Source organism: Thermobia domestica, chromosome 8 (genome assembly GCF_964235325.1).
Source record: "Thermobia domestica chromosome 8, izTheDome1.hap1.1, whole genome shotgun sequence".
NCBI classification, from domain to species: Eukaryota; Metazoa; Arthropoda; class Insecta; order Zygentoma; family Lepismatidae; genus Thermobia; species Thermobia domestica.
This window is the reverse complement of record NC_137461.1, coordinates 137485089-137512252: the sequence shown is the minus strand read 5'-3', so window position 1 is coordinate 137512252 and position 27164 is coordinate 137485089. Positions and strand designations below refer to the sequence as shown.

General features: G+C 34.7%; 1 protein-coding gene across 1 annotated transcript in view; it reads right to left on the bottom strand.

The window, feature by feature from the left end:
* mus201 (rad2 superfamily protein mus201) overlaps positions 1 to 26508 on the bottom strand; it is a 56195-nt gene extending 29687 nt beyond the window's left edge. The window contains exons 1-6 of the mRNA XM_081769043.1: positions 26378 to 26508; positions 18383 to 18487; positions 17121 to 17296; positions 14295 to 14503; positions 9301 to 9508; positions 5764 to 5977 (exon numbers count right to left, since the gene is read on the bottom strand). Of these exons, the coding sequence (XP_081625169.1) occupies positions 5764 to 5977; positions 9301 to 9508; positions 14295 to 14503; positions 17121 to 17296; positions 18383 to 18470 (895 nt within the window). The 5' untranslated portion in view covers positions 18471 to 18487; positions 26378 to 26508. The remainder of the gene's footprint in view (positions 1 to 5763; positions 5978 to 9300; positions 9509 to 14294; positions 14504 to 17120; positions 17297 to 18382; positions 18488 to 26377) is intronic.
* Positions 26509 to 27164: the final 656 nt, after the last annotated feature.

The following is a 27164-nucleotide window of genomic DNA, read 5'->3' as shown; positions in this document are numbered from 1 at the left end:
ACTAAACAAATGAGGAAAATGACACTGAAACACAATATTTTATATAAATAATACACACTATCACGTTGTCTAAAAAGTATTGAGCCTTTGGAAGTCGAAACCGAGAACACATTTATTGTGATTTGAAAATAGCATTACGAAACCATATAGGCCATTTTATTTGGTGTCGTTATGCCAGTTTTCCTGCGACACCATCATCCCATCGCTGTAGAGCTTCTGCAATTTCTGGTCAAAAAGATTGTCACACGTAGTTTTCATAGGTTTCTTTGAAACTAAATCAACACTATTCCGAGAGTTTTGCAAAGATCAAACAAATGTGGATGCATTAAAACATTTCAGCCACAATCTCGTAATTTCTGACAGGTCGTTAAAAATATATGCGGTCTGGCGTTGGCAGCGTAGTACACAACAACCTTTCTGATGACTAAAGTGCTTTCAAAACTAGAAACAAATTGACATTTAGAGAAGCACGTGGTACGCTGTTGCCACTTCGTGCGCATCCAGGTAAGCCATCAGCTGGAACTGTCCTGTGAGTCTTAACGAAAAGGAAAATCTCTAAATATTGGTTTGTTTGGATGGATGAAACGATATGTTTGTCGTCCCAGTTCGTGCATGTTGGACGGAGGGGGAGTTGTGAAATCACTTCCACGCATAAAGAAACGAAAGACTATAATAGATTCTTTCCTTCTGAAAACACATGTTTACTAGCGGCAAGATTGGAATGTTAAGGTCTGTTGCCAAGGAAACCCTCCACTCACTGTTGCTAAAATTACATTTATGATTCGACCCTCGCCGAGTGACCGCAATAACTATGTGACGTACAGTCCCCTCTTCAAAACAAATCTGCACGTGTTTTTGAGCTGTTAATTTGTTTCTAGTTTTGAAAGCACTTTAGTTCCGCTGTTTTTCTTGAATTGTTAGGTGCACTAGCGCTAATTGTCTACAGTACTTAGTTCGAGTCTGTGTCAATCCCACCAAACGCACAGCATAACCTTCCTGGACGTCAGTACGGGCTTCGCCACAGACTGTGAAATTTCTCCTCGCTTCAACCACACTCTCTTTCGCACATTGTTATCATAAGTTATCCATTTATCATCACTCGCGATCAACCGCTTCAGAAATGGTTCGAGTTCGTTACGTTGCAGTAGATAGTCATAGAAAGAAATTCGAGCGAGTAAATATTCTTGAGTCAGATCATGTGGCACCAAAACGTCGATCTTCTCTTTTTTTCTAGTCAGCTTCCTATATATGGTTTAACACTGGTGAAGGATGTTTAGGTTATTGGCGATGTCGCAATGGCTTACATGATAGTTTTGCTCGACTTTTGCCAGAATATTATCAATTTTTTCTATGATTGGCCGGCCTATGCAAGGAACATCTTAGACATCCAAATTTCCAGAACGAAACCGACTGAACCATCTTTTGGTTGTTGCTTTTAATAATGTAATCTCGTCCATGAACAGCCACTTTTTTTTTTTTTTTTTTTTTTTTCATGGGTCTATGCCGTGTTTGCGCCTTTATCGAAATATAATTGTAAATTGACGTGGAATTTTGCACAGAGTTCTCTTATCTTCACGGCTCAATACCTTGCGTCTGATTATAAAAATTCCAATACTTTTTGCACATCTAATAGCTTCAACTGTCAGTTAAATGACGTTGGGCCTGACTCGTTGCGTCTCATATACTCTGAGATTTGGGATACTACCAAAGGATCAATACATTTTACACTACCTAATAGTATAATAGTATTATAAATAGTATAATAATAGAACCAGGCACACACACAAGCTTTGTTAAGACACACACTTTTTCTTTCATTTTGTACAAAATTAGTCCAAAACTGAAAAAAATTTCACTAAATCACGATCGATAAAACCCATCCACTCGTGGTCAAATTTGGTACGGTGGTAAAAAAGAGGTTGACAAGCTATGTACACATTTGAGCATATTATGAAACATTGAGGTGTACAGATTTTTAGTTTCCAAGCTATTGGCCATCGAAGTTGGGTTTGAACTTCGAGAAATCAAGATTTTTCACTGAAAGCGATTGATGGAACTAATTTGATCTTGACCAAAATTGACATGTTGGTCGACCTTCATGAATTGACTATGCATATGAAATATTATGTTATGTAGATCCAGCCCTCGAGTTATTTTCCATCGATCTTCAGGTTTGGACTTACTTGAGTCTAAACCCCAAGTTTGGTAGCCAGTAACTCTAGAACAAATACCCACACATCAAGGTATTTCACACGCATATTAAACTTGTTACGGTCTACCAATATTTCAAATTTGCTGAAGTGGAGATGTTTAGTTTCCGATTATTGGATCATCAAATTTCGTACTGAACTTAACAAACCTGTTATGGGAAATAAACTATCGGATTGAATTTAACAAACTTGTTACGGGAAATTTACTAGTCCTTAAAGAGTATTTCAGAACAAAAATAATAATGACCACAACGCGTCTCCTTGATTCTCGACGTTACAGCTCGTGGACAAGTATTTTATTTAGCTTTTTGGTACAGTATACCAAATTCAATAAGAATGTTGTACAACGTTTTCTTCTAACCATGTCGTAAGCCTTTCTGAAATTAATAAATAATTGATGAACCGGAGTACTATATTCCCATTTCTTCTCGAATATTTGGTGAATGGCGAATATTTGGTCCCCTAAATCCGCAATCATAAGACCCAACAATTTCATTACTGTATGAGGTCAGTCTTATTAACAAAATGTTAGCGGATTTCAAAATTTTTCAGAATGTTGATAAAAAAAAAGAGATTCCTCAATAATTATTACAATCAGTTTTATTACCTTTCTTGCGAACTGAAACATCATTTATTCTTTCCTTCCACTGTGGTAATTTCTTCTTGTTCCAGATGAGGAAGAATGAGTTTGTGTATCTTTTCCCACAATTTTCTCCTCCAGCTAAAATTAACTCTGCGGAAATTTCCTCTATTCGAAGATCTGTATTTCATTAATTTCTTTATAACAGGCTGTGTGATTACCGAATTGTCAAAGAAATCTTTCTACCTATTCTAAATACTATCCGTGTCCGAGAGAATTGTTCCGTTAAAACATATAAGCGCGAGGTTGAAGCCTTCCTTGAAATCGTTGATGCCTTTATGTTGATACATTGCCGGAACTTAAACATAAGGTTATTAATATAAGATCCTCTGCTTTATTAAGATTTTGATGTCTTAATTAATCTAGAACCAGGACAGAATCCGCGGTATACGTTTATGCAGTATTTTTCAGAGCAATGTACAAGCTGAAAGAGCATGAATACTATCAAAATATGAACAATAATGAAACCATTACTGAAATACAGCTGTTTTGTATGCATGTAGTTACTTCTCTTCGTTAAATGGGTTTCATTATGGAACGCAAATCTGGCTGACGCGTTTAAAAAGTAAGTAATGATAATATGTTAATCTAACCAGTATGGAACTGTCTTTAGATACAATAGACACCGTACGATTTATTACAGCACAAAATTAATTGTCAAATGAATTCCAGTCGCGGGAATGTGTGACCTGCACGTACAAACAACCTCATCCTTATTATCTGGAATAGGACTCAAGTAGCTTTAAAAATTCAAGGAAACGAAATGAAAGCGAGAAAACTCAGATACAATTTAAGCTACCATGGGCTGAAATCAAGTTGCAATCTTTGCCCTAATATTGCAGCAAAAACCTTGGACGATCTTACCTAAAACTATACATGAATCTTACAAGATCTAAATAACATGATCCTTCTAAATCAAAAAAGCATTGATCGGTATAGTTGTAGCAAGTAAGGCTAATAAGAGGGTTCCATAATTTTCATAAATATATCTGGAAATTGTATCTGTGTTCACTACACATACAGTGCCAGCAAAAGTACGTACTCATCATTTACGTTTCTTTTGCCCACAATTTCGGAATGTACGGAAAAAATTGAACATCTTATTTTCTGACGTACAAAGAATGAAATCCTCTATATGCTGCCAAAAACAGTGTTCATATTACAACTTCCCACAAACACAGTTACTTCACACGAACATATATATATATAGGTTAAATATCCACTTTTACTGGCGAATGTACTTTAACATCTTCCATCTGGAAAGATTAATTTAAATTTCACCTACGACAAAATTTCTTCTCATCATTTACCATCATAATTCACAGCTCATCGTCTCCTTCAGCCTATAAGTGATGATCGTGGATTAATAATAATAATAATAATAATAATAATAATAACCACGAAAGTAGGAACTTCTAAAAAATAATACTGATAAGTATTAAATTATTACGAAATGTTACCGCCGAGTTACTTTCTTTTTAACACATTCGAGTCTCAGCACGTCATATAGCCGTGATTTTTTTTTTTTTTTTTTTCTCAGTGGACGGATCACATCTACCCGACGTGATGAAATTTCCGTTAACTTGAACATTGGATGGCTCTCCGTAGACGACTTTCGACTTCTCATACATACTTTGTGATCTTTCTAGTACTTTTAAAGAAATCTAGGTGTCAGTGCATCCGGTGCAGACCGAATTAGAGCGATAATAATTGAAATACGTTTCCCGCGCCATTATATGCATTTTTGACTCAATATAGGAGATTTATCCAAAAAAGAAATATGGAATATGCTTAATGAGTTTGCTGTTGATTCTGGATCAGAAAGTGATAATTCAATTACTGACCCAGATTATGTTGGCGGCATTTATATAACATTTGCAGGTTTTTTTTTTTTTTTTTTTTTTTTTTTTTTTTTTTTTTTTTTTTTTTTTTAATGGCTGTACTGTAAGCATTTATGTGAGTGGGTGGGAAATTTCTCTTTGTAATATTTTCTTAGGTACAACAATCGTATTTATTTATTTATTTATGTTCTTGTAGATTCTCTGGCAATGGTAGCACAACAGAAGAGCAAATGCAAAAAGGGCGAACGACAAAAGAGCGACTCCAGACGAAAAATAGAAATAATCGGTCTTGCACTATACTTTTACTTTCTACTTACACCTTTCTGCTATTTCAAAGTATATAATGTTTGTATTGATGGTTTGTAACATTTAAAGTGCTCTAATGCGCCAAAAAAGCTCATATGAAGGGTAAGGGAAAAAAAGAAGAAATGTCACAAAACTGTATTTTCGAGAAAACGGCGTTTTATTATTGAAAGCCGCGTAAAATAGAATAGGATTAAGTCAAAACTTTTGCCCCTTTATACATGGATAATTTTACGTCTACGGATGCTTACATATACAGTCAAATACTACCAAGAGTCACCAACAGATAGGACAAAGTACCCGATAAAGCACACACATGGACATTCCTTGTTTTTTCCCCTTACCCTTCATATGTGCATACATATAATCAATCATATTGCATGTCGGAATTTTTTCATAACTGAGAAAAGTACTTTTATAAAACAATATAAAAAGGTAAATAAAAATGATAAAACACGTTGATAATATTGTATTCTGTAGTACTAAGTACATATTTCGAGAAAATAAATATTTCATTGCTCTATCGTTTTTACACTATTTTTTTTATAAAAATCGAAAAGTATCGCAAAACCTGCCGACTTGAGGGAGAAACATCGCACGAATGGGCTTCGACTCGAATGTGTTAATATACCTACAAGGTGTATTAACCATGAAATGTAGTGAACAAATGAAACAGCTGCTCACAACAAAATTAAATAAGTATTAAAAAAAACGATCAAGGGAAATACAACTTTCATTACTTTATTTTATAATTAACTGAAGATATTACCTTTGACGAGTAAGTAACGAGTCCTTTCATCAGAAGCAATACGTCTACCAACATTAGAATTTTCAAGCACTCCAGATTCACTTAACATCTTTTCAATATCACTCAGTTTCAATGTTCTGTCTCCAAGTTCCTGCTCGACTTCTTCTAGGCAGACTTGCACCGCACGACGCTTCAGTAATCGCTTCATTTGGAAACTTGAAAAATCATTGGATTCCTACAGGAAAAAGAAAGAAAAAAATGCTGTTTCTAATATTCAGAGAGAAGCTAATTTGGCATGCAAATTAAACATTGAAGCGTTTGTACAAGTTTAATCCAAGTGATCCAATTTATCTTCAATTAAACAAAAATATAGACCATACTACTCTTTTTTTTTATTTATTTATACATACTTCTGGACATTACCGGAATCTATGGCCCTCAAGTCCGTCACGTATGAAGGATGACGACGTTTTGGTGAGCACACTATCCGAAGAAGAGGAAAGGAAAGATGCAGGCGGGAGACCTGTATGTTAGGTACCATCCTGGCATTTACCTAGTGTGAATGAGGAAAACCCAGAGGAAATCTCACTTAGCATGGCTGACCTGAAAACGCTATTACACCTTTTCAATTAAGTGTTCTTATTGAGATTATTCTTTTTAAATAAAGAAGTGTTTTAAGGATTCAAGGACGTCAAAGAAATTTTGTATTACCCGGCATCTCCAAACAAATTTGCTGAATGCTGTCAAAGCTCAAATTATCGTCCGAGAAATTAATACTAAGGTAAGAAGTTATAATTTTTATTATTGAATTAAGCATTCAATGCATACATTAACATATTATAAAAGAAGATGATGGTGCTAACTGGTTGGATTCAAATAAAACGAAAGTGACTCTATTTCCAACAGCAAATGTGGGAACTTTTCTGTGTTCCACTATATACTAAAGCAGCAACGAAAGCAGATAACATATAGAAAAAGAACAAAACCGTATACACATCGCTGAAACTACTTCACTTCTCATTTTCGTACATGAGAATTAAGTAGAGAAAATAAATTCATAACTGCTTATTACAATCAAACTTGGATTATAAACAGTTCTTTACATTTGATTGGGACAATCGTACAGACTCGATTAAATTAATACCGAATTCCACAAAATTCTACTGGAATGAGTCAGATTTAATCTGTAAAATACGTATCTGTTTGATATCAACATTTAAATCATCAAGGTACCGTTGAATCTAGACTTAAAAGAAAAAGAAAAATTTTACTACCTCAGACTGGCTGTCAACAATAGGATTTAAATGTTGAATCACATGATAGGTTTAAGTTCAACATATACTTCCGGAATTTATTACATCGCTGCAACATCTAAATAACCCAGTATTCTCGGATCTTGAGTATTTGTATCTATTACAAAAATAAATCAATTTATCTCTACCGAAGGTGTAACGGGAACTTATAGAGCATCATGGGTATCAAAGAGAAAAATAAAATCAATATAACAAATGGATATCACTGATTTACTACACTTAACTTTGAATATTATTTATATCAGCTATACCAGCTCTAATTATGTTTATTATTATTTGTATATATTATGAATTTACTCTCATGTATGTCAGATTTAGAGAATTTACTAATACTTCACATATATAATTTCCTTTTAGCTTCTCTTTAATTTGCAAAACTGATTCAAGGGAACGGAAATTGCTGAATCTCCGACCAAGGAGAGATGGGTTTAATTCTTGTTTGCTGCCCCGGAAAACTTTATTTTTTCTTTTCTTTTCTTTACAGGATTTCGTAAAGTTCTTTGTTGAAGTTTCTTTTAGTGTCACTTCAGAGAGAGACAGTATATAAGCAGCAGGTTTTAATACTCGTAGCTCAATATTAGAGAGTCTCTCGTCTTGTTAGGGAGTACCTTGACGCCCACGTTGAATTGCTTGAGTCAAAAGTGGAAACCCACGTTGAATCGCTTGAGTCAAAAGTGGAAATTTATGAGGAACAGCGCTTTGCTGGCAGACCGTAAGGATGCCTGTGAAGAAGACAATACATTACATTATACGTTAGGATCTTTAGTTAGTTAAATATGTATAGTCAGATGAATATTTCTAAAGTTGAATGTCCAGCTCTCAAACAGACGGCTGTGTATTTACTTAAGACAGGAATAGTAGATATACTTATCCTCAATCAAGCAGGTTTCTTAACAGAGAATTATAAGAACAGGGTTTTATTTAGAGGGAAGTTATATCCTACTCCACGACTGAACATTGGATATCAATACTCCTGAAGAAGGAATTATACAAAACTCCGTTTAAGTTCAGTGTATCTTCTTGTGGAAACCAGTCATAAAAATGTTTTTGTCCTTAGAACTCAAAGGTTTTGAGTCCCCTGAACGTCAGTTTACAAGATAGGGCTGACTGTTAATGTGTTTAAGTCTTACTTTTAAGATATAAAGAGTTTAAGGGCTTAAAAACTAATAGTTATTTACCTAATATAATACCTGTTCTTAAGTGGATAACAATGCCTCATGTAAGAGGAAATTATCCTATCATCAGCTTACCTATTCTGTAGTTTTGTATTAGCTAGAAACACTTTTTTCAAATGGTCTTGTCCATGCGGGGCGAGATTACGAGCAACCACTTAATATGTAATTGAGAAGGGGCTTTATAAATATCCAGGATTAGGCTTAATAGCTTGTAGATGAACGCAAAGACGGTACTGCCCGCAAGAATAATAATGTAAAGAATTATAGTTCTTGTAAAGGACTGAAACAATTAATGACTTATTCAAAAGCATTAATTCTATAGTTGCTACAGAATTATAGGTTAGCGGATGACGAAATCTTATTCAGGTCTTACGGATTTCAATTTTAGATTATCTCAATACTTAATAAAGAATTAAGAGGAAATAATTTAGTGAAATTTAATTTAAATACAAAACATGAATTTGACACCTTAAATACACCTCTAAACACTATTCGCATGGCTATATTCTCTGAGTTAAAAGAGTATCATTTTTATTTTATTTATACTTTTAATGTGAAAAAAATCGTACAGTGGCTAGTCTAATCTAATCTAGCAGAAGGAGCAAGTGCATTATATATATATATATATATATTAAACTCATATTCAATGAAAGTAAATGAAATAAACATCATTACATTTTATTCAAAACTTCGACCCAATATTATTACACAGTTGATCCTTTCAATGTAATTACATTAAATCATGTTACATCTTCTTATATTAAACTAATTAAACGGACACGAATCGAAACGATTATTATATTCAAAAAGCAAAACGTATAAATTTCCACAACAATTGTTGACTGAAATTACGTGCCTCTTAATATCATGATAAGATAGAAAATGCTGCAGTCAATAATATTAATGCCTCTCCTTAACGTCGGAAAATGTGACCTACAAAAGAGCATATAGTGGTAGCATATGCTTTCCACAAAAAACATAAACTCTAAGCAATCTGCTATTTTCTGTTGCCCGAATTGTATACATGCAAATGATTAAATGATTCTAGCTACACCATAATCACCACTCACCTGAGGCATTTCATACATGCGACCCCATGAACTTTGCTTCCTCGTTTCTTTTAAATCGGTCAGTATATCATGCCTCACACTTGCTGGTAATGCTTTAAATTCCTCGCTGGTTACATCTACGGAATGAAGATCTGTCAACCATTTTCCATGTGCCAGGATATCAGTATCTGATTCTGCCCCTGATACTTCTTCTTCTGACTCATCTTGTCTGAAATCAATTTCAAAGTAATTTGGTTAGGCAATTCTAAGAAAATAGCACGAAATATTAATTCATTTTTTCACAAAAGAAAAAGAAAGAAAGAAAAGCGTAAGATTCATTTTTTGTATATCAGAGACTGTGGTGAAAAATGGCTTCATGCTTTACCAACTGAATATACAGTTACGATCTTAACATTTTTTTTTTTTTTTTCCATTCGTCTCTTTATGGTACAGGGTATCCGGAAGTCAGGCGTGAAAAATTAAATCTAGGGTTAAGTGTAACAAATTAATTCCCTATAATCAGTTTGAAAATACCCTCTCGTCCTCCCTTGGCGCTGAAATTCCCTAGTGGAATTTTCATATGGTATCGCGGGAGTTGGTGAAATACCCGTTTCATTTCTTCGTAAACACTGTCTTTTATATCGTCATCCTTATCTTCTGTTAGGATATGTAGTACACTTAGAACAATAATATCACACCACCGACCCTTAAGAGTAATAAAAGAAAGTATCAGTAACAAATTCAACCAGTTTAATTGCTAAAGATATTCGTTTATGTACGAAAAATCCTGTTCCTAGTTGGTGAGTTTTATTTCCTTCCCCGTAAATGAACGTAAAATTTCCGGACTTTACTTCTCCCTTTACTTTCCATCTAACTTCCTGAACTCCTACTAGGTCCATTTCATATTTCACTAACTCACTCGTTACTGATTTTAGTGCCTGCCCTATAAACACTTCTTTTATTGCATATTCCAAATCCCATGTCCGTTTTTCTTTGCTGAGGTCGTTCCAAGTTATCAGTCCTGGTCCGAGGCTTTTGTGAATGTTTCTCAACAAGTGCTTTTTTTTTTTTTTTTTTTTTTTTTTTATTACAGGATGAGGTAGTTAGCCTCACGCCAACCTCCAAGCTGGAGGACCACCCTTTGTAGTCTGTCCACGATTGCTTATTTAATACATTCGCAGCTAACCTATATCTAAAGCCCTTCTCGATCTGCAACGCACCATGATGTGGTGACAAGAAACCACGTTACTCCATACATATTATTTTGGGTGAATTTGTAGAATATGCAATATTTCGTTACGAAACTCAGGAAACGAATCTGGTGTTTCAGACAAAGTGCCTGGTGGTTTTAAATCACAAACAGTTGGAAATAAAAGAATGTAACACAAAATGATATTGGAAAATGTCATAGGACGCTTCGAATAAAGTGTAACTGTTTATTAACTGTATACATTATTACAAAAATCACAGAAAAACGAACAACTTTTGTAGGAAATAGTTTTTCAGGAGAGGCACTATTTAAGAAATGGCCACCATTTAACAGCAACTTATTACACTGTCAGATAAGACGTCCAGTGCTTTTTAAATCAGAAACGGTTAGAGATATGAGATAGGAAAATGCCATCGAACGCACAGAATAGAATACCTACGGGGCCACCCAAATATGTTAATGATTGAAAAAATAATGGAAAAACAAACTTTTGTATGAAAAATTTTTTCGCTGGGGCGCCGTTTACGAATTGGTGTCTATTTCATTGTAAATTTTTGCATAGTCAGATAAAACTAACAGTTAAATTGTGGACATTTCCTAAACAGTGCCTTACACAAAAAACTTTTTTTTTTACAAAATTTGTGTGTTTATCCATTAGCTCTTTAATGATGTATTTAAAACTACATATTTACAATTCACAATTTTCAGATGTCTCCCCGATGCACCATGATACGTGGCCCTGAGAGTCAAGCACAGCTTTCTAATCGATACGCTTTCTGACATTTTCCAATTTCACTTTTTGTTTCATGCTTTTATCTCTAGCCGCTGCTAGTGATTTATTAGCATTAGACGTTTTACATGAATGACCAGAACTTGCAACTGAATAACAGCTTTTCGTAAACGGTGACCCAGACGAAAAACTTTCTACAAAAGTTTTTTTTTTTTAATCTTTTCAACGATGTAAAAAATTACATACCATGCTCTTTAAAATTTTCGGATGACCCCTCGAGGGTTCTGTGATAAAGTGGTCATGGGTCAAGCAGAATATTCCATTTGATACGATCTATGGTCTTTTCCATATATCGCCTATTGATTCATCATTTTATCCCCAACCGTTTCATATTTAAAAGGTTTGGACATTTTATCTTAAACGCCCTGTATACACACGTGCACCTGAGATGGGAATCAGATTTTGCCAAACTAAAATCAAATGCAATTCATCTGTTGTAAAATTCGAGCTTCGGAAAGATCAGCTGTTGCCACATTACTCAAATATATAGAATGCAGACGTTAATATATCTTTATTTATAAGAAATCACTGAGTTGGTCCACGCAGAGCAAGTGTCAGTTGCAGTATACGCCATCTGATCCACGAAGTAGAATACAGTTTTCAAAAGTGAAAATGTATGGTTGATGTGGAGACGACTGAGTACCGTCTCTGTTTACGTATTTTAACGTTAAGCCGAAACTGGGTTCCATACGCAGCTTACCATTCCGAAGCGTATGCAATCAGTAGAACAAAAAGACGAGCAATATATTTTTTTCTATTATAAAAAAACGAACAATACACTTATTTCATTTATTTTTTTCTATTTCTATTTCTATTTTCAAATACATTTTTAATCAAATTCAACGAGAAAAAGAAGGAAAAAAACTTCATAATTTCCAAAACGATTTCTCTCTGGAAACTCTACACTTAAGGCGTCAATAAACAGATATGATTAGTTTATAGTAACTGCGTACGCATTTGTTTTGAAAGTGCAGAGTTGTTGACATAGAAATGCAATCCGCTTGTGCAATTAATATAGGCAAGAATAAAGAAGTACGACGTTATTGACGCGTAAGAGAAAATCTGTCTACCATTATTTATTGGAGAATATAGCTTGTATGCAATATATTCGTGTCAAAACATAAATTGCTATGCCTTACTTAGCTTCCGTTACGGTTTGACCGGGCAAGTATTGAATGTATATACGTACAGTAGCAGAGCGAAAGCAAGAAACGCTTTATTGTATGAAATACCAGCATGGCCTTTCCTCTACTTTCCTTTTCGATAATAAAAACAGTAATTTTCCTCTACTTCCTTTTTCAATAAAAGAAGGGATAATCCGTATGGGCAAGTTTAAATTAATTATTTTATGGATCACATAAATTACATTTAACATTGAACTTCCATTGGTAGGTGTCAAAACAAATTTTTCACCTAATACACGGGTAATTTAGGATACACTTGTTTAACCCTTTTAGGACTTATGGTACATTTTTATACCATGGCGTAGGATCGTCTCTGACCGTTTATTTAGGTTCTATAACAGGTTTTATTATTATTATTATTATTATTATTATTATTATTATTATTATTATTATTATTATTATCCGGATGGTCAACTTGGCGGCGCCAAGTAGGAGCGTCACTTTTATTTTCTTTCTAAAGGCAAATTTCAAAAAAATTTCACGCCTTTAGTTTTCAAGATATCAGATTAAAACTTTGCATAAGGATTGTGTGTACCTTTGAGTATTTCTCAATTTTTTTGAGATCCCTACATGAAACTGGGCCGGGCCCGAGGGGCGCAAGTGTTCCGAGTGGATGATTTTTTTTTTTTTTTTTTTAGAAAAATTTCCGGTTTTTCCCGATTTTCCGTTCAGATGTATGATACGGATATGTGAGTGGTACCATTGGAAAGGGGTCGTTATACTGAAGAGAATGACGTTTGAATCATGACTCTAGGCCAAATAATGATGACGCAGTAAATTTTTAAAATATATATATATATATAGGTCCTAAATTCAGACTTTCAACAATTTCTTTCCGCTTTTTGTTTTCAAGATACAAGATTGAAATTTTGCATAACAAGCTATTTTTTTTTTAAAAAAAAAGAAAAGAATCAGATCCCTACGTGAACCCACGCACGGGTCAGAGGGGCAAAGTATTTTGGCGAGAATTTTTTTTTTTTAAATCCGGTTTTTCCCCGAATTTTTCGGTTCAGGTGTATGATATGGACATGTGAGTAGTACCGTTGGAAAGGGTGTCTTCAGACTTTCAAAAATTTCTCCCGACCTTAGTTTTCAAGATACAAGATTGAAATTTTGCACATGTATTATGTACTAACAACGTACTTTAAAAAAAAAAAATCCCTACGTGAACCCAGGCCCGAGCTAGAGGGACACAAAATTTCGAAAATTGTTTTTCAAAAATTTCCAGTTTTTTCCCCGATTTTCCTGTTTCTGGCGTATAATACGGATAAGCGAGTGGTACCGTTGGAAAGTATGTCTATCCTGTTGAAAGAAAGAAAATAAAACGAGGTATGAACCATGATCCTACGATAAGTAATAAGGAAACAGTAACTGTTTGAGTGAAAGCCTAAACTTTACCTCAAAAAGTGGAAATCCTAAAAGGGTTAAGCTAAGAGGTTACACGGAGTTTGATATCCTGGAAAATTAAACAGCATCTCCCATATTGCACCAAGAACATCTGATCGATTATACACATTAACCCATACTATAATGCTTCGTGAACTACTCACTATCACTCAAAATACAACACTAAAACAAGATAATAGCACTTCAGTATTACTAACTCACAAAGAATAGGTCTTGCAATACATGGGTGTATCCTTTATTTTGATAACTATCTTGAATAGCTATGCTCGAAATCGACTATATTTGGGATCTGAGCTTTGATTACCTATGAAGAGAAAGGATATTAATGAAACCTAACTGTTACAACATGAAATAAAAGAATTATTTCTTTTCACGAAAAGGTTGGTCGTAAGTAAAAATATGTATCACAATATTCATTACAAACCTGGTACTAGAAGGTTTTAATGCTGGTAATTGATACATATCATCTTCATTTTTTGTATTAGAAGTTGTAATACGTTTCAAAACTTCTGGTGGAACTTTACCTCCAATAGCTTTCTTAACTGCACTATGCCGAAGCAGATTTGTAAGAAGTTGTTCTTTAATCTTATCTGCTTTACGAGCTGCCTTGGATTTCTGTTGACGACGAGCGAGCTGTAAAAAAAATGGGAGCAAACATCAGTAGACATAATGTGATATTTAATCGTGTATTTTTCATATACACAGTTCATAAATAAATGAATAAATAAATAAATAATTAAATAAATAACAGACAGCAAACTGAAAACTCAAATATTATTACGACATACTTTTAGCGCAAAAAAAAAAAATCGATTTTCTAGAAAACTACAAATCATGATTCATCCTCAGAGCATGTCATTTTGTTCAGCTTGATGTGATCTAAACTAATCTTTGAACAATATTATAGTTGGATAATAATTAATTTTAGACTTAAGTCATAATTTTGGGATATATCTCATTAACCATAGTGTGTACTGTCATCTTGCTAGTGTCTTTATGAAAAGCTTGATGAATACTTTAGTACCAGTTTTATGTAAGAAGTGGCGCGGTTTAGATTTTTAGATTTACAAAAAAAGTTTCTTGAAAACTACGAATGAGAATTTATACTCAGCCCATATCATTTTGCTTTGCTCAATGAGATCTATCCATTGGTATAAGTCAATTATTTTTTTACTGTTAAATGCTACTAGTACTGCAGAATTTAACTTTTTATGTTACATTATTTTTTTTATCGTTAAATGCTACTACTACTGCGGAATTTAACTTTTTATGTTACATTTTTTTTACTGTTAAATGCTACTAGTACTGCGGAATTTAACTTTTTATGTTACATTATTTTTTTACTGTTAAATGCTACTAGTACTGCAGAATTTAACTTTTTATGTTATATTATTTTTTTACTGTTAAATGCTACTAGTACTGCAGAATTTAACTTTTTATGTTACATTATATTTTTTACTGTTAAATGCTACTAGTACTGCAGAATTTAACTTTTTATGTTACATTATTTTTTTTATCGTTAAATGCTACTACTACTGCGGAATTTAACTTTTTATGTTACATTTTTTTTACTGTTAAATGCTACTAGTACTGCGGAATTTAACTTTTTATGTTACATTATTTTTTTACTGTTAAATGCTACTAGTACTGCAGAATTCAACTTTTTATGTTATATTATTTTTTTACTGTTAAATGCTACTAGTACTGCAGAATTTAACTTTTTATGTTACATTATATTTTTTACTGTTAAATGCTACTAGTACTGCAGAATTTAACTTTTTATGTTACATTATTTTTTTACTGTTAAATGCTACTAGTACTGCAGAATTTAACTTTTTATGTTACATTATTTTTTACCGTTAAACGCTACTAGTATTGCGGAATTTAACATTTGATGTAACATTATTTTTTAACGTTAAACGCTAATAGTAGTGTAGAATTTAACATTTTGTTACATGTTTTAGGAATTTTGTCTTCACTTTCTCTGCCCGTGTATTTCTTTTGGATTTTTAATGGTATTGTATTTTGTAACTCAATATTCAATTACGTAAGAGTTCGGCGTTTCCAAACAATACTATCTTCAAAATTAAATGTACACAATATTATATTTTGTGGACATATACGGGAAAGTACATGCTACCTTTGTAAAGTTATTTTTACAATCATATTTGCAATAAGTTCGGAAGCTGAGGGTCACTAGAATCAAAATTATCACATAGATAACGCTTTCTTCTAATATCTTTCACTGAAATGAATATGCCAGAACCCGCCAGAAATATTGCCAGAACCCGCCACAAGAAAGTTTTGGCCATCGAACAGATTCGATGTTGCCAAGTCAGTAAAGTTTCTTCTAATTGTAGTGGAGTTGTAGAAACCCAAGGGAAATAGTGGATCGTATGTTTAAAACATATCCAATATCGAATGTGATCGACAGTACAAAAGACGGAGATCTGTACGAAGAGACGATGAAACTGAAATCATCTGATGGTAATTAAATAATAGAAAATTTATTTTTTATATTTTGTACGCTTCATTTTGTTTTTGTTTGTTTTTGATTTCCGCGTAGATGCCTTACAACCAGTGTGGGCTCATAATCGAATAAATTCTGTATACTTTCTTCAAGAGATCGAATTATGTTATCGATTTCATTGTTTGATCAATAAAATTCATTGGCATAATCCCTACCACCAAACTCCGAACCAACTTTTATATCAATTTCACATAATATTTCCACCTCATCAACAGCTCACACTGGCAAAATCCCGTTTTAACCACTACAAAAACGTGAAACAAATGAACATTTACTTCTAAAATAGCACTAACGACATTTATGGATAAATCTAACCAAGTCCAACATTATGCATGATGGGAACGACAAACGATCAGATTACAGAGAAAACATACTCACGCACATTGAAACTTAAAAACGTACGGCGTAGTTTACAAAAGTTAAAAGAAAATATCAACGTACACCGCAGGCACTCTGCACGTTGAAGAAAAATCAGTACCAAAAGTAGCCTATCTGAGGTTGTATTAAGGACCACCTTATCTCCTTTTAATAGCAGTATTCAACGAAGCAAGGTATACATTACAGAAATTATCCTTTGAAAGTGCTGGAATTTCATTTCTTTATGCTTATGCCTGGAATAAGAACTTATACATGTACTCTTTTATCATGTAACTTTGTAAAGGTTCCAAACTATTAAATTTACATTACAAAACAGATGTACTCCCAAAATTTAATACTTACCAATGTCTGCTTCTTCAAATACGGAACTCCTCCATCGAAGACAAATACTGGTCTTATTCCATAAAATAATAACTTACAAACACGATGGAACAGACCCAACAAGTGAGCATTTGGCAAAGGATTTCCATGGGCATCCCGAAATCCTTTTACTGCCTGATTCAACCAAATTGACACATCTGAAATAAGTGTTAAGGAAGATGGTTCTGCAACATCAAAAAATATTACCAGAAATGCACGAGAATTTTTCAGCAATCGTTGTCCCTGACGTAGTGTCCGTCGTAGTGCCGTACTTTGGCACAATGTCAAACCGCTATCACTGATAGTGCTACTTCTGTTTTATTTTATTTATTTATTTATTTTCAGAAAGAAAGTTAAATCCTAATAAAAATAGAGAAAACCTACATGTGAGTGTTGATAGAATACTTCCAGATGAAAGACCCATCACTGGAGAAGAATCATTCTGACATGGTGAATGTAATGGCTGATATCGGTACTTCTTATCAAAAGCTCACGAACTGACATGTCTTTCCGTTGCACCCCACAAAACTATGTAAAAAGAGACATCTCGTGGCAATCTAAAACAGCGTACACGCACGAAAGCATTTATACTATTCAATTTACTTATGGATGAAATGATTAATCTTGCGCAAGTTACGTGACATCATGAGAATGCTACATGCTTTTGGGGTTGGAAAAAAAAATCCTGCCAGGTAGTTACTGGTACCTAAAATATTAACTATTGATCAAAAGCATAATCACGGAAAGCTTTTTCATTTCTTTCGAAAGTCCTCTACTCTCCCCTGCTTTTGTACTTTCTGTCTTACTGGCAGGCTCATCTATCCTAACTGCTCTCTTTGCATATCTTTACTATCTACATTATTTTCTTCTTCTCTCCTTTGCCTCTCCTTCCTTTCTCAGCAAGTGAAGCGAGGCCTGATTTGTGGCACGGTACATAATTGATTTTCCATACCCTTTCAGAAGTTTCTTTCTTTCTTTTATTTTATTATTTAACATCATTTTTGAACATACATAAAACACGAAAAAAATAAATAATAAACAGTACAACATATATCAAACAACCAAGCCATAGTTATTAATGGATGCGGGAAATTCATTTATTCCTTACAGATAAATAAACAGAAGAACTACAAAATACCTTAAAGATTTTAACATCATGCTATGTTTAAAAACAGCATAAAGTCGTTGAAAGCCATCTGTAAATTTACTGATAACAGTGTATATTAACACAAAGGAAAGGATACCAACTGCTAAAACTTTGTTCTGTAGAGATTCAAGAGATACCGGTTTTCCAGCAGGATCCAGTAAATTCCACAGACCATGAACTCCCATGGTGAATTAGTTTCTACCTGAAACGAATGGAACAACACACGTTAATCGTTACAACGGTTTTAAATTAACAAAGTCAAACAAGTGATGGAGATTGTATAAGACCCCCCTCTCCCCTCCCCAGTCAAATTCTAAACTGATCTGTTATGACTTATATCTCTTTCAGTATTTCGACAGTTATTTTGTAGACAATGAACTAAAAATCTAGAACAACACAAGGTGTACGGTCATCGAACAAAAGAAATAATATTTCTTATGTAAGATCAATAAATATTAATAAACTCAGAGATAGTCACTTTTGCTCCTCCATTTTTATAGATCGCTCAATAAATAAATAAATAAATAAAAGTCTATTTTTTGTTGACAACTGTCAGTAATTTTACGACTTAGGTGAGGAAAAGTACGAATAACCTTTGATTTTATTGAAGAGATTGTTCCTCAAGCGGTTTAGATTACAACGGATATACATAAAATATATAACGCTTCTCTTTTAGATGTTTCATTCTTAGAACACAAAGAAGTCGCGTGGACTATATCTGGCGAATATGGAGGGCGGGGAGCGAGAGCCCACCCCTGAGAACTCAAATAGTGGTACACAGACACGGTCGTGTGTGCAGAAGCGTTGTCGTGGTGAAGGAACCAGTCATTTGATCACCAGGGTTCCGGGCGTTTCCTAAGCACACCGTCCCGCAAACATCTTAAACTTTCAAGCACAAGTGTCGGTTAATAGTTTGACATCTCTCGGGACAAATTCTCGGTGCACAATTCCAAGAACATTAAAAAAAAAAAAAAAGTGATCTTCGTCTTTACATTCAACCTCACTTATCTTGCTTTTTTTGGTCGGGGATCTTCCACTGGCTAAACCCTTTCTTGGTTCTGGGGTAATATTCGTAACACCAACTCTCATTATCTGTGATGAATGACCTTGGTCAAAAACCTTGGGTCATTTTCAATCTGATTTTTTAAATCCTGGCTCTCAAATTCAGACAAATGTTTTTCTGATCCTGTATGAGCAGGGGAGAAACGAACTTAGCGCCAACACGTTTCATTTACAAGTCCTCAGTTAAATTCGCTAGCACGAGATCCAACTTACTCCTGTCTGTTCTGAAATTTCGTCGATCACGAGATAACGATTTTCGTTGATATTCTGGTGGATTTTTCAATGTTTTCGTCGTTTCGAGATGACGAAGAGCGGCGAAGTGCACCCAGAATGAGCACATCTTAACTCATATGACTCATCTCACCACGTGTAATGCGTCCAAACCACTACAAAACGTGTGGTTCAAAACATCCTTTCTGAAACCCTGTCAGAGCATTTGATAAGCTTCCGTTATCGATTTATTAAGCAGGAAACAAAATTTCAAATACACAATGTTTGTTTCTTTGAATCTACCACAACGATTTCGCAGGCGGCAAACGAGAACAGTTCACAATAACAACACTACAATCAAACGTTAACCTTCTACGCAGATGCAGCTTGGAGAACTGATTTGGTAAAGTTTCTATTAGACCCACCCACCTAGTGGGAAAATCTCTACTACGCCTGGGAACGGCCGCGCGCTTTCAAACCGGTTTCTTTCGGGTCCTCCCTCGTATTCTACACAAGTTTAGGTCCAACATAAAAAAAAAAATTGTACTTACCTGCATAAGAAATGTTAACGAATTAGCACGCAAGAGGAGTAGAAACTTAAGCTGCCGGACCCCCAGAATTTTAGTTCACTGACGATGCCTACAGCAAGAATGATGAGTGAAATATACAAGGAAAAGAACTAGACCCACGCATTTTTTTTTTTTTTTTTTTTTTTAACTTCATTATATATACAAGTTGTGTAAAAATCAAATCTGCAACATTTTACGAAAGTATTTAGTTCTACGAATCATTTGTGGAAATTTTGAGACAGTTTTTAGCTACGAACTATTATCAGTACCGTAATTTTTGGTACACAGCAATATGTAACTAAGACGCGAACAAGTTACCGAATGATAGTTTTCTGCTTATTAGATTAATACGATTAACTTTGGTGTGACGCAGTTAGAACCTAATTGAGTGTCTATTATCTTGAAATGAGAGGAGATGTATACCTAAATGGTTTTTATCAAAGTTTGAAAAGTAAGAAGAACACAGAAACAATTTTTAAAGATTCCTTTCCTACAAATTGTTTCCAGGCTTAGCCAGATGAAAGCTTTCTTCACTGAAGTCATTTGTTCAGCAGAAAAAAAATTCACCCTAAAAGAAAAACAACTTACATATTCTCCATTATTTATACTAATTACTACAGAAGAAATATTGATTTTCCCCTTTAACAAAATTATGTGCTCAGTTATTAAGAACTATGAAATTGATGTATTAACAGACCAATAACCATCACAAACTAGTAATGTTTCAACTTCTGCAATTGGAAAGTAGTGATCTCTTTGATCAGAATAATATGATTAGTATCGAGTGCCAGAGTTCTCTCGTTTCCTCCTGCTTTCATCATTAGACTATATCATCTACCCATCACGACTGTTTCGGAAAATCAAATAATTGCTTGTCTCAACTAAAGGTTCTAGTAAGCTTTACGGTTGTTTGTTTAGGTATAAAAAATATGTCAAGTTTTCATCCTTGAGTTTGAACATAGATAAAGGAAAGAAAAGCATATGCAGAACGATGGAAACTCAGAACAGCGTTTCATTACTACTTCACAAGTGTTATTTCTCGTTAAGAATACAAGCATAATTAATAAGAAAAAACTCAGTTTAATTTTTTTTTCTACAGTGCAGAAATGTAACCGATAATTAATAGGCATAATTATTTTTGGATTCATAGTTCATACATTACCTTCTTCAGAATGAATTCGACTGTTTAATAATACCATAATCATAGCCCCTACATGCAAAATTCGGATTTCCGCAACAATTTTCAAGAAAATGATTTTTTGACCACTAATTTGGGCGCCAGAGAGGGGCTCAGGATGCAAGTATCCACTGGTTGGCTCCAAGAACGGGGTATAATGGTACTGCTGTACCACCTGCTGTTTCATGGACGTCAGTTGACATGAAGTCAGAAAACATGTGCAGAAATGTTAATATTTCACACTACTTTGATGGATTCAAACTGTACGGCATAGGCTTCGTTTGTAAACTCACTGTAAACCTTGGCATTTTTAAAATGTGAAAACATTTCAGTACATATTAAAGGAAAATTAAATAAATCTTGCTGTACCGGCGTCACCGGAGAAAGGATTTAGGGATAGTACTAGATCGTAAGTTAAATTCGTCTTCCGGGACACATATTGAAAAAATACTGAAAGTAATAACTTGTATCATGTAATATACAGTAGGAAGTCGAAAATCCGAACTAATTGGGACCACAGGTAGTTCGGATTTTTAAATTGTTCGGATTTTCGAAAATAACCAAGAAAATGCCATTTCGGCTTAAATATACTGTACGGTATGCTCTTTAATCGATACAGTGGTTATACAGTACTTACAGTAATGACAATACCGCACGTAAGGCTAATTACGTTTAATGTTTCTGAAGAACCTACTCGTACACTAAATTACACTATTCTTGTAACTCACACTTAAAACTTAACTTACATAGGCCTAAGGAAAATAAAAATATATATATGACAAACAATTACACATGAATTAGCTTTTGTAAAAACACCAACTTCACACAACGCAAACGGACAACCCTATTGTTTGTTTATTGCTATCGCTAAGATAAAATGCAAAAAGCTTCTAGGGACCACGTCCGGATTATCGATGTCTTACTGTATATAATTTATTATAACAAATACAACAGAAATTAACGATATAGAAGGATCCTTATTACTAGAGGTCTGCGCGGATGCGGATATCTGCGGATACCCGCATCAAAATGGGTATTTGCGGATATATATATCTTTTCTGTGCGGATAGCGGATAAAGTTGCGGATAATGTTTCCTACATTTTTTTCTATCTAAAAAAAATGCTGTGAATTTTCTGATAATGGTAGAAAGAGCACTAGAAACGTTCGTTTTGAATTAAAAGTTTTAAAACCAGTTGAAAAATACTAAAAACAAAATACAAGTGTGTTTGAAGCTTGTGACTCAATGACAGCAAAAGGACAAAAAATGACACGAGAAAGTTGTTCTTTTATTGCTGTTTTCAATATTTTTAGCAGCCGTTTTGTAGGTGAATGCCATCTCTGACCTAAACAGAAAGAAACGACAAGCCCCATCGCTACTCCTCAAGTATTGCTATTTGCTGTAAAAAAGAAAAATAATTGCCGCCAAAGCACCTCTGATAAAGCTGAAAATTTTCAGACCATTCGCCTTCAAGAGGAAGAAATGGCTTCAAATAAAGTTATTTTAGCCTGAGAGGTCAGGAACCAATACCCTAATTTAAAACACCGCATCCCCTTCCATAAACTGAAAACTAGTCAGCAGAATTATCTTTGCCTTTTGTGACAAACTGGAGAAGCGCGTAGGTCACCGAAATAGTAAAGAAATCACATCATATGCTCATCTTTCTCTCTCCCTCTCTCTTAAAAAAATAAAGAAAAAATTTTCTTCACTGTTTCCTTTGAAGTACAGCAGATACTGAATGCACATTTGCGACCCCACAGATTTCTCTCTTCGGAGAAGTGCCACGGACCCCAATGAACATTTCGAGGGACTGGAGTTTTATAACAGCAATTGTTTCTCTCTCTCTTTTTCTTCTTATGTGTATATGTATGTACGTTCTGGGCCTCTGGTAAAGAAAGAAAGAACAACCAATGCGTTGTTTCTCCTACCCTAAATGTGTTCAACAATGAATAGGGGGCGGTAAAGAAAAGCAGTAAATTCTAAACTTCCTTTATTGCCTCTTCCCGAAATTAACGGTCCTATTTGTATTCGAAGTTATTTTCACTTCTAGTTTCAGTAAAAGCGTGGTCGTGAAAGCTTGAATTGATTTTGAGTTTAACGTCCTGTTCAGCAGCGAGGCTTATCTGAGACGTGGACCTACTGATTAACGTGGAATCCGAACCACATAAGCTCCCGCCAGGAATTGAACCCGGGTCTCCTACACCAAAGGCACGTACGATAACCGCTTAGCCACGAAGGAGCTTGGTCGTGAAAGCATGCATTGTATTGCGTTGTTAGTTTCGTCACTTATTTTTTAAATTTAGTGCAATTACTGGTGCTAGTGTCAGTTCGGGATATGTGGATGTGTTTGCGGTCCTGTGATTAATATTTATTTCTTAATAACGATTATTTCTATTTCGCCGTTGTGTTTAGAACAAATGCCCCTTTTTTAATGAGTAATGATGAAGTTTAAAACCTTAGTGACGTGCTCTAAAATTAGTCGATTGAGGGGATATTACATACGTGGCATACTTTTTGGTCCGATATCTGTTTAAAGATCTTGGGTAAGTAAATAAATCATTCATTAATTTCTAATTTGTATCTGCACGGTGTATATTGCATTTTATTTATCGTAGTTGGTATTTGATCACGAGAAAACTGATATAATATATTGTTTCGTTTGATTCAGAAAACTACGTGTATTATAGAATATGTAAGTTGTATATATTTGCTACCTCATTATCTGCGGATGCGGGTGCGGATAGAGATGTTGCGGATGCGGGTGCAGGTGCGGATAGAGGTGCTGCGGATGCGATATTTTGTATCCGCGCAGACCTCTACTTATTACTAGTGTTGTATACAAACTACAATTTAAAGAAGTTCTTATTTCTACTGTACTTTTAAACTTTAAAAAAAAAAAAAAAAAGTGCCACGTAAGAATACAGATACTACACATAAAATTGCTACAAAAAAATGAGTACAATACATTTTCTACTAGAAGAAAAACCATGAGCAAATTTTGTTCTACAAACTATCGATGGAAAATCAGAAAATTTTAAAATTATTGAAATTCAATGTGAACTAAAATAGGTTTAATTTTGCACTTGCTTCACTCTTGATATATTAGGCATGTCATTTGGTAAAGGTACTGTAATATATAAAAGACGGTGTGAAACTGTTTATTCGGTTTTCTTCTATATAAACATAGAAGGAGGGAGACAGTTTTGTTCATCGTACTCCTTGTCCATGAATCCGTCGGTGCAAATATCTCCACGAAAGATACATGAAAAAAAAATAATAAAGTATTATTAATAGTAATAATATTAATACAACTTGGGAACCTCCTGTATGCACCTATGTTTTGAAAATGAATCAGGCTTTCGAACGACACCACACAAGTGCCTCACGGATGCAAAATTCGGAAAATACGAATTAACTCGGAAAATTTACGGGAAAAGATATTTCTAATTTGGGCGCCCACAACGAAGCCCCAGGTACCACGTTTCATTGATGTAATGTTAATATGTACGAACAACAACAACAACAACAAAATCAAAATATATTGCAACATTCTGGAATATATATTTAAATATTCCAGATTTTTTATTAGCATACTAGTTAGGACGTTCCTACTCGCACTCTCCAATTAACTTTGGTTTACGGCACGTGCATCATTATCCTTTGAATGGAATGGCTTTTCGAATGATACCACACGCATGCATCACAATCCATAAATTCCGGATTCTTTTTTATTATTTGAGCGTTTCTATTGTGCCGTTAACTAAAGCTGGCGTCTGAAATATAACTGCACGTGCTCTAAAAAGAAAAGAGGAAAAAGAAGGGAATTGTTCGCCTATCGCTGCAACATTTCTCGCTATTTGACCAATTTTAGAAAATTTACCAGGTCCGTTGGAGAATTTATTTAAGTTTATGAGGAAGAATTAGTGAAAGTCAGGTAAGGGGAATAGTAAAAGTTAAGACATATGATATGTAAGTTAAATAGAACTATTCAAAAGTAACGAGCAACAGTTAAGAAACTGTTGTACACGATTTTCTGTTTGAAATTGCAAAACTTTACAAGTCTCGGTTTTAAAGGTAAGTGACTTCCAACTCAACGGCAATGTATTTCTGACTCGGTTAAATAGGAATCGTGCTTTCCAGTGGGCATCCAGCACAGGTTGGTGTTTTTTACGGTACACGTTTTTATTTACCTAACGTAATCTAACCAAATATAACCGAATGCCGTGTATTTTGGCGTTTTTTTTTTTAAATTGGTCCTGCGATACAGCACTAATGCCCTACCCTGAACCAGAATAGACATGAGGGTACTTTTCCCCTTCCCCTAATATAGTGCACGGTCCCTGAAGTTTTCTTTCCACATGCGGAGGGAAAATACAGCACTTACTTTGGTCCTAGTGTACTGGCCTATGTTTAGCAGAAGGGGTCCAGCTCTTTTCTCTAAAAAATGTTACAATTTTGGTAATTTCTGTTCACATTCGGTTAGTTTAGGGTAGGGTTGGTTAGTTTAAGTTAGGTTAGGCTAGTTTAGGTTACGTTAGGTTATTTAGTTTATGTTATATTAGTATGGGAGTCCCGCATAATTTTCCAAAAAATGATAGAATTTCGCTTATTTCTACTAATATTACGTTAGTTTAGGTTAGTTCAGGTTAGCTTACGTTAGTTTATATTAGGTTAGGTTACATATGATTACGTTATGTTACGTCTAAGTACTTGCATTACTCATTTCTCCTGTAAATTTTGTGTTTTTTACGTGCCGCTGGACCCCTTGTACTAAACATACCCCGTGTTACCAACCATGGTCATTGTGTTTTACATCATCAAAAAAATGACCATTACAGATGCACTGAAAAAGCTTGACACGTGAGCAGTCCCAACGAAGCTGCGAACTGTCAGGGGCCTTCTCTTGTTGGCTCCTCGATAACTACATCTGAATCAAGTAGCAGTTTTGTCATATCTTCCAACGCAATTATTTTACGGACACATGATTAGTAAAGAGGTTAAATTTTTAAAAATTATTTCTGGTCGTATCTATAAACTTGATTTATAAATAATTATTATCATTTCATAAATTTTACCTTATAAAATGTTCATTCTGTATGTTCTGGTATTCTTCACCTGTGCAGAAGCAAAATTTCTAGGTATGTTGAAATTTATAGCAATGCTCCCTCACCGTCACCAAAGATAATTTATTCGTGTTTTCTTCTTTTTCTTCTTCTTCTTCTACTTACCTCTCTTCTTTCATGCTCCAGACAGATATCCAATGAGCAACCCAACTAGTAAAAAAGGGGAGAAAATTAAAAAATAAGAGGCATCTTCAGAACGGAACCTTGAACGAAGTAAGACGCACAATAGACCCAATCACTCCAGGTAGAACACTAGCTATGACGGAGGCACTATATATCACATTCTGTTATCAATAAAGAGATGACATTGCAGTCCTGTATTTTAAGTAATGAGAATGTTTTTGTCCTGCAGCGACTATACGACAGAGCGCGCTGGGACCGGTTGGAGACGCTAGTGGAGGGTTTGACCTTGAAAGCGGTCCGACCACCAGTTGCATGCTGGCTTCCGGTGGGCCATAATCACTTGCGGCGCGAACATCTGCAAAGAAGTGTGTACAAGAGCAAAATTCAGCGATGCATTGAACAGCGTTATGCAATCAAATTTTGTGTTCGCCTTGGAAAATTAGGCACACCAACGCTAATGATTCGGCAAAAGTACGGCAGTGTAAGTTTATCAGAAGTGAAAGTTTCTAGATAGCCGGGCCTTGCCGTGTGGGGCCGAGCGGGGCGACGGCCCCGGGCGCCGAAGTAAGGGGCGAAAAATTCGGGAGAAAAACGAAAAAAGATAGGAAAAATTGCT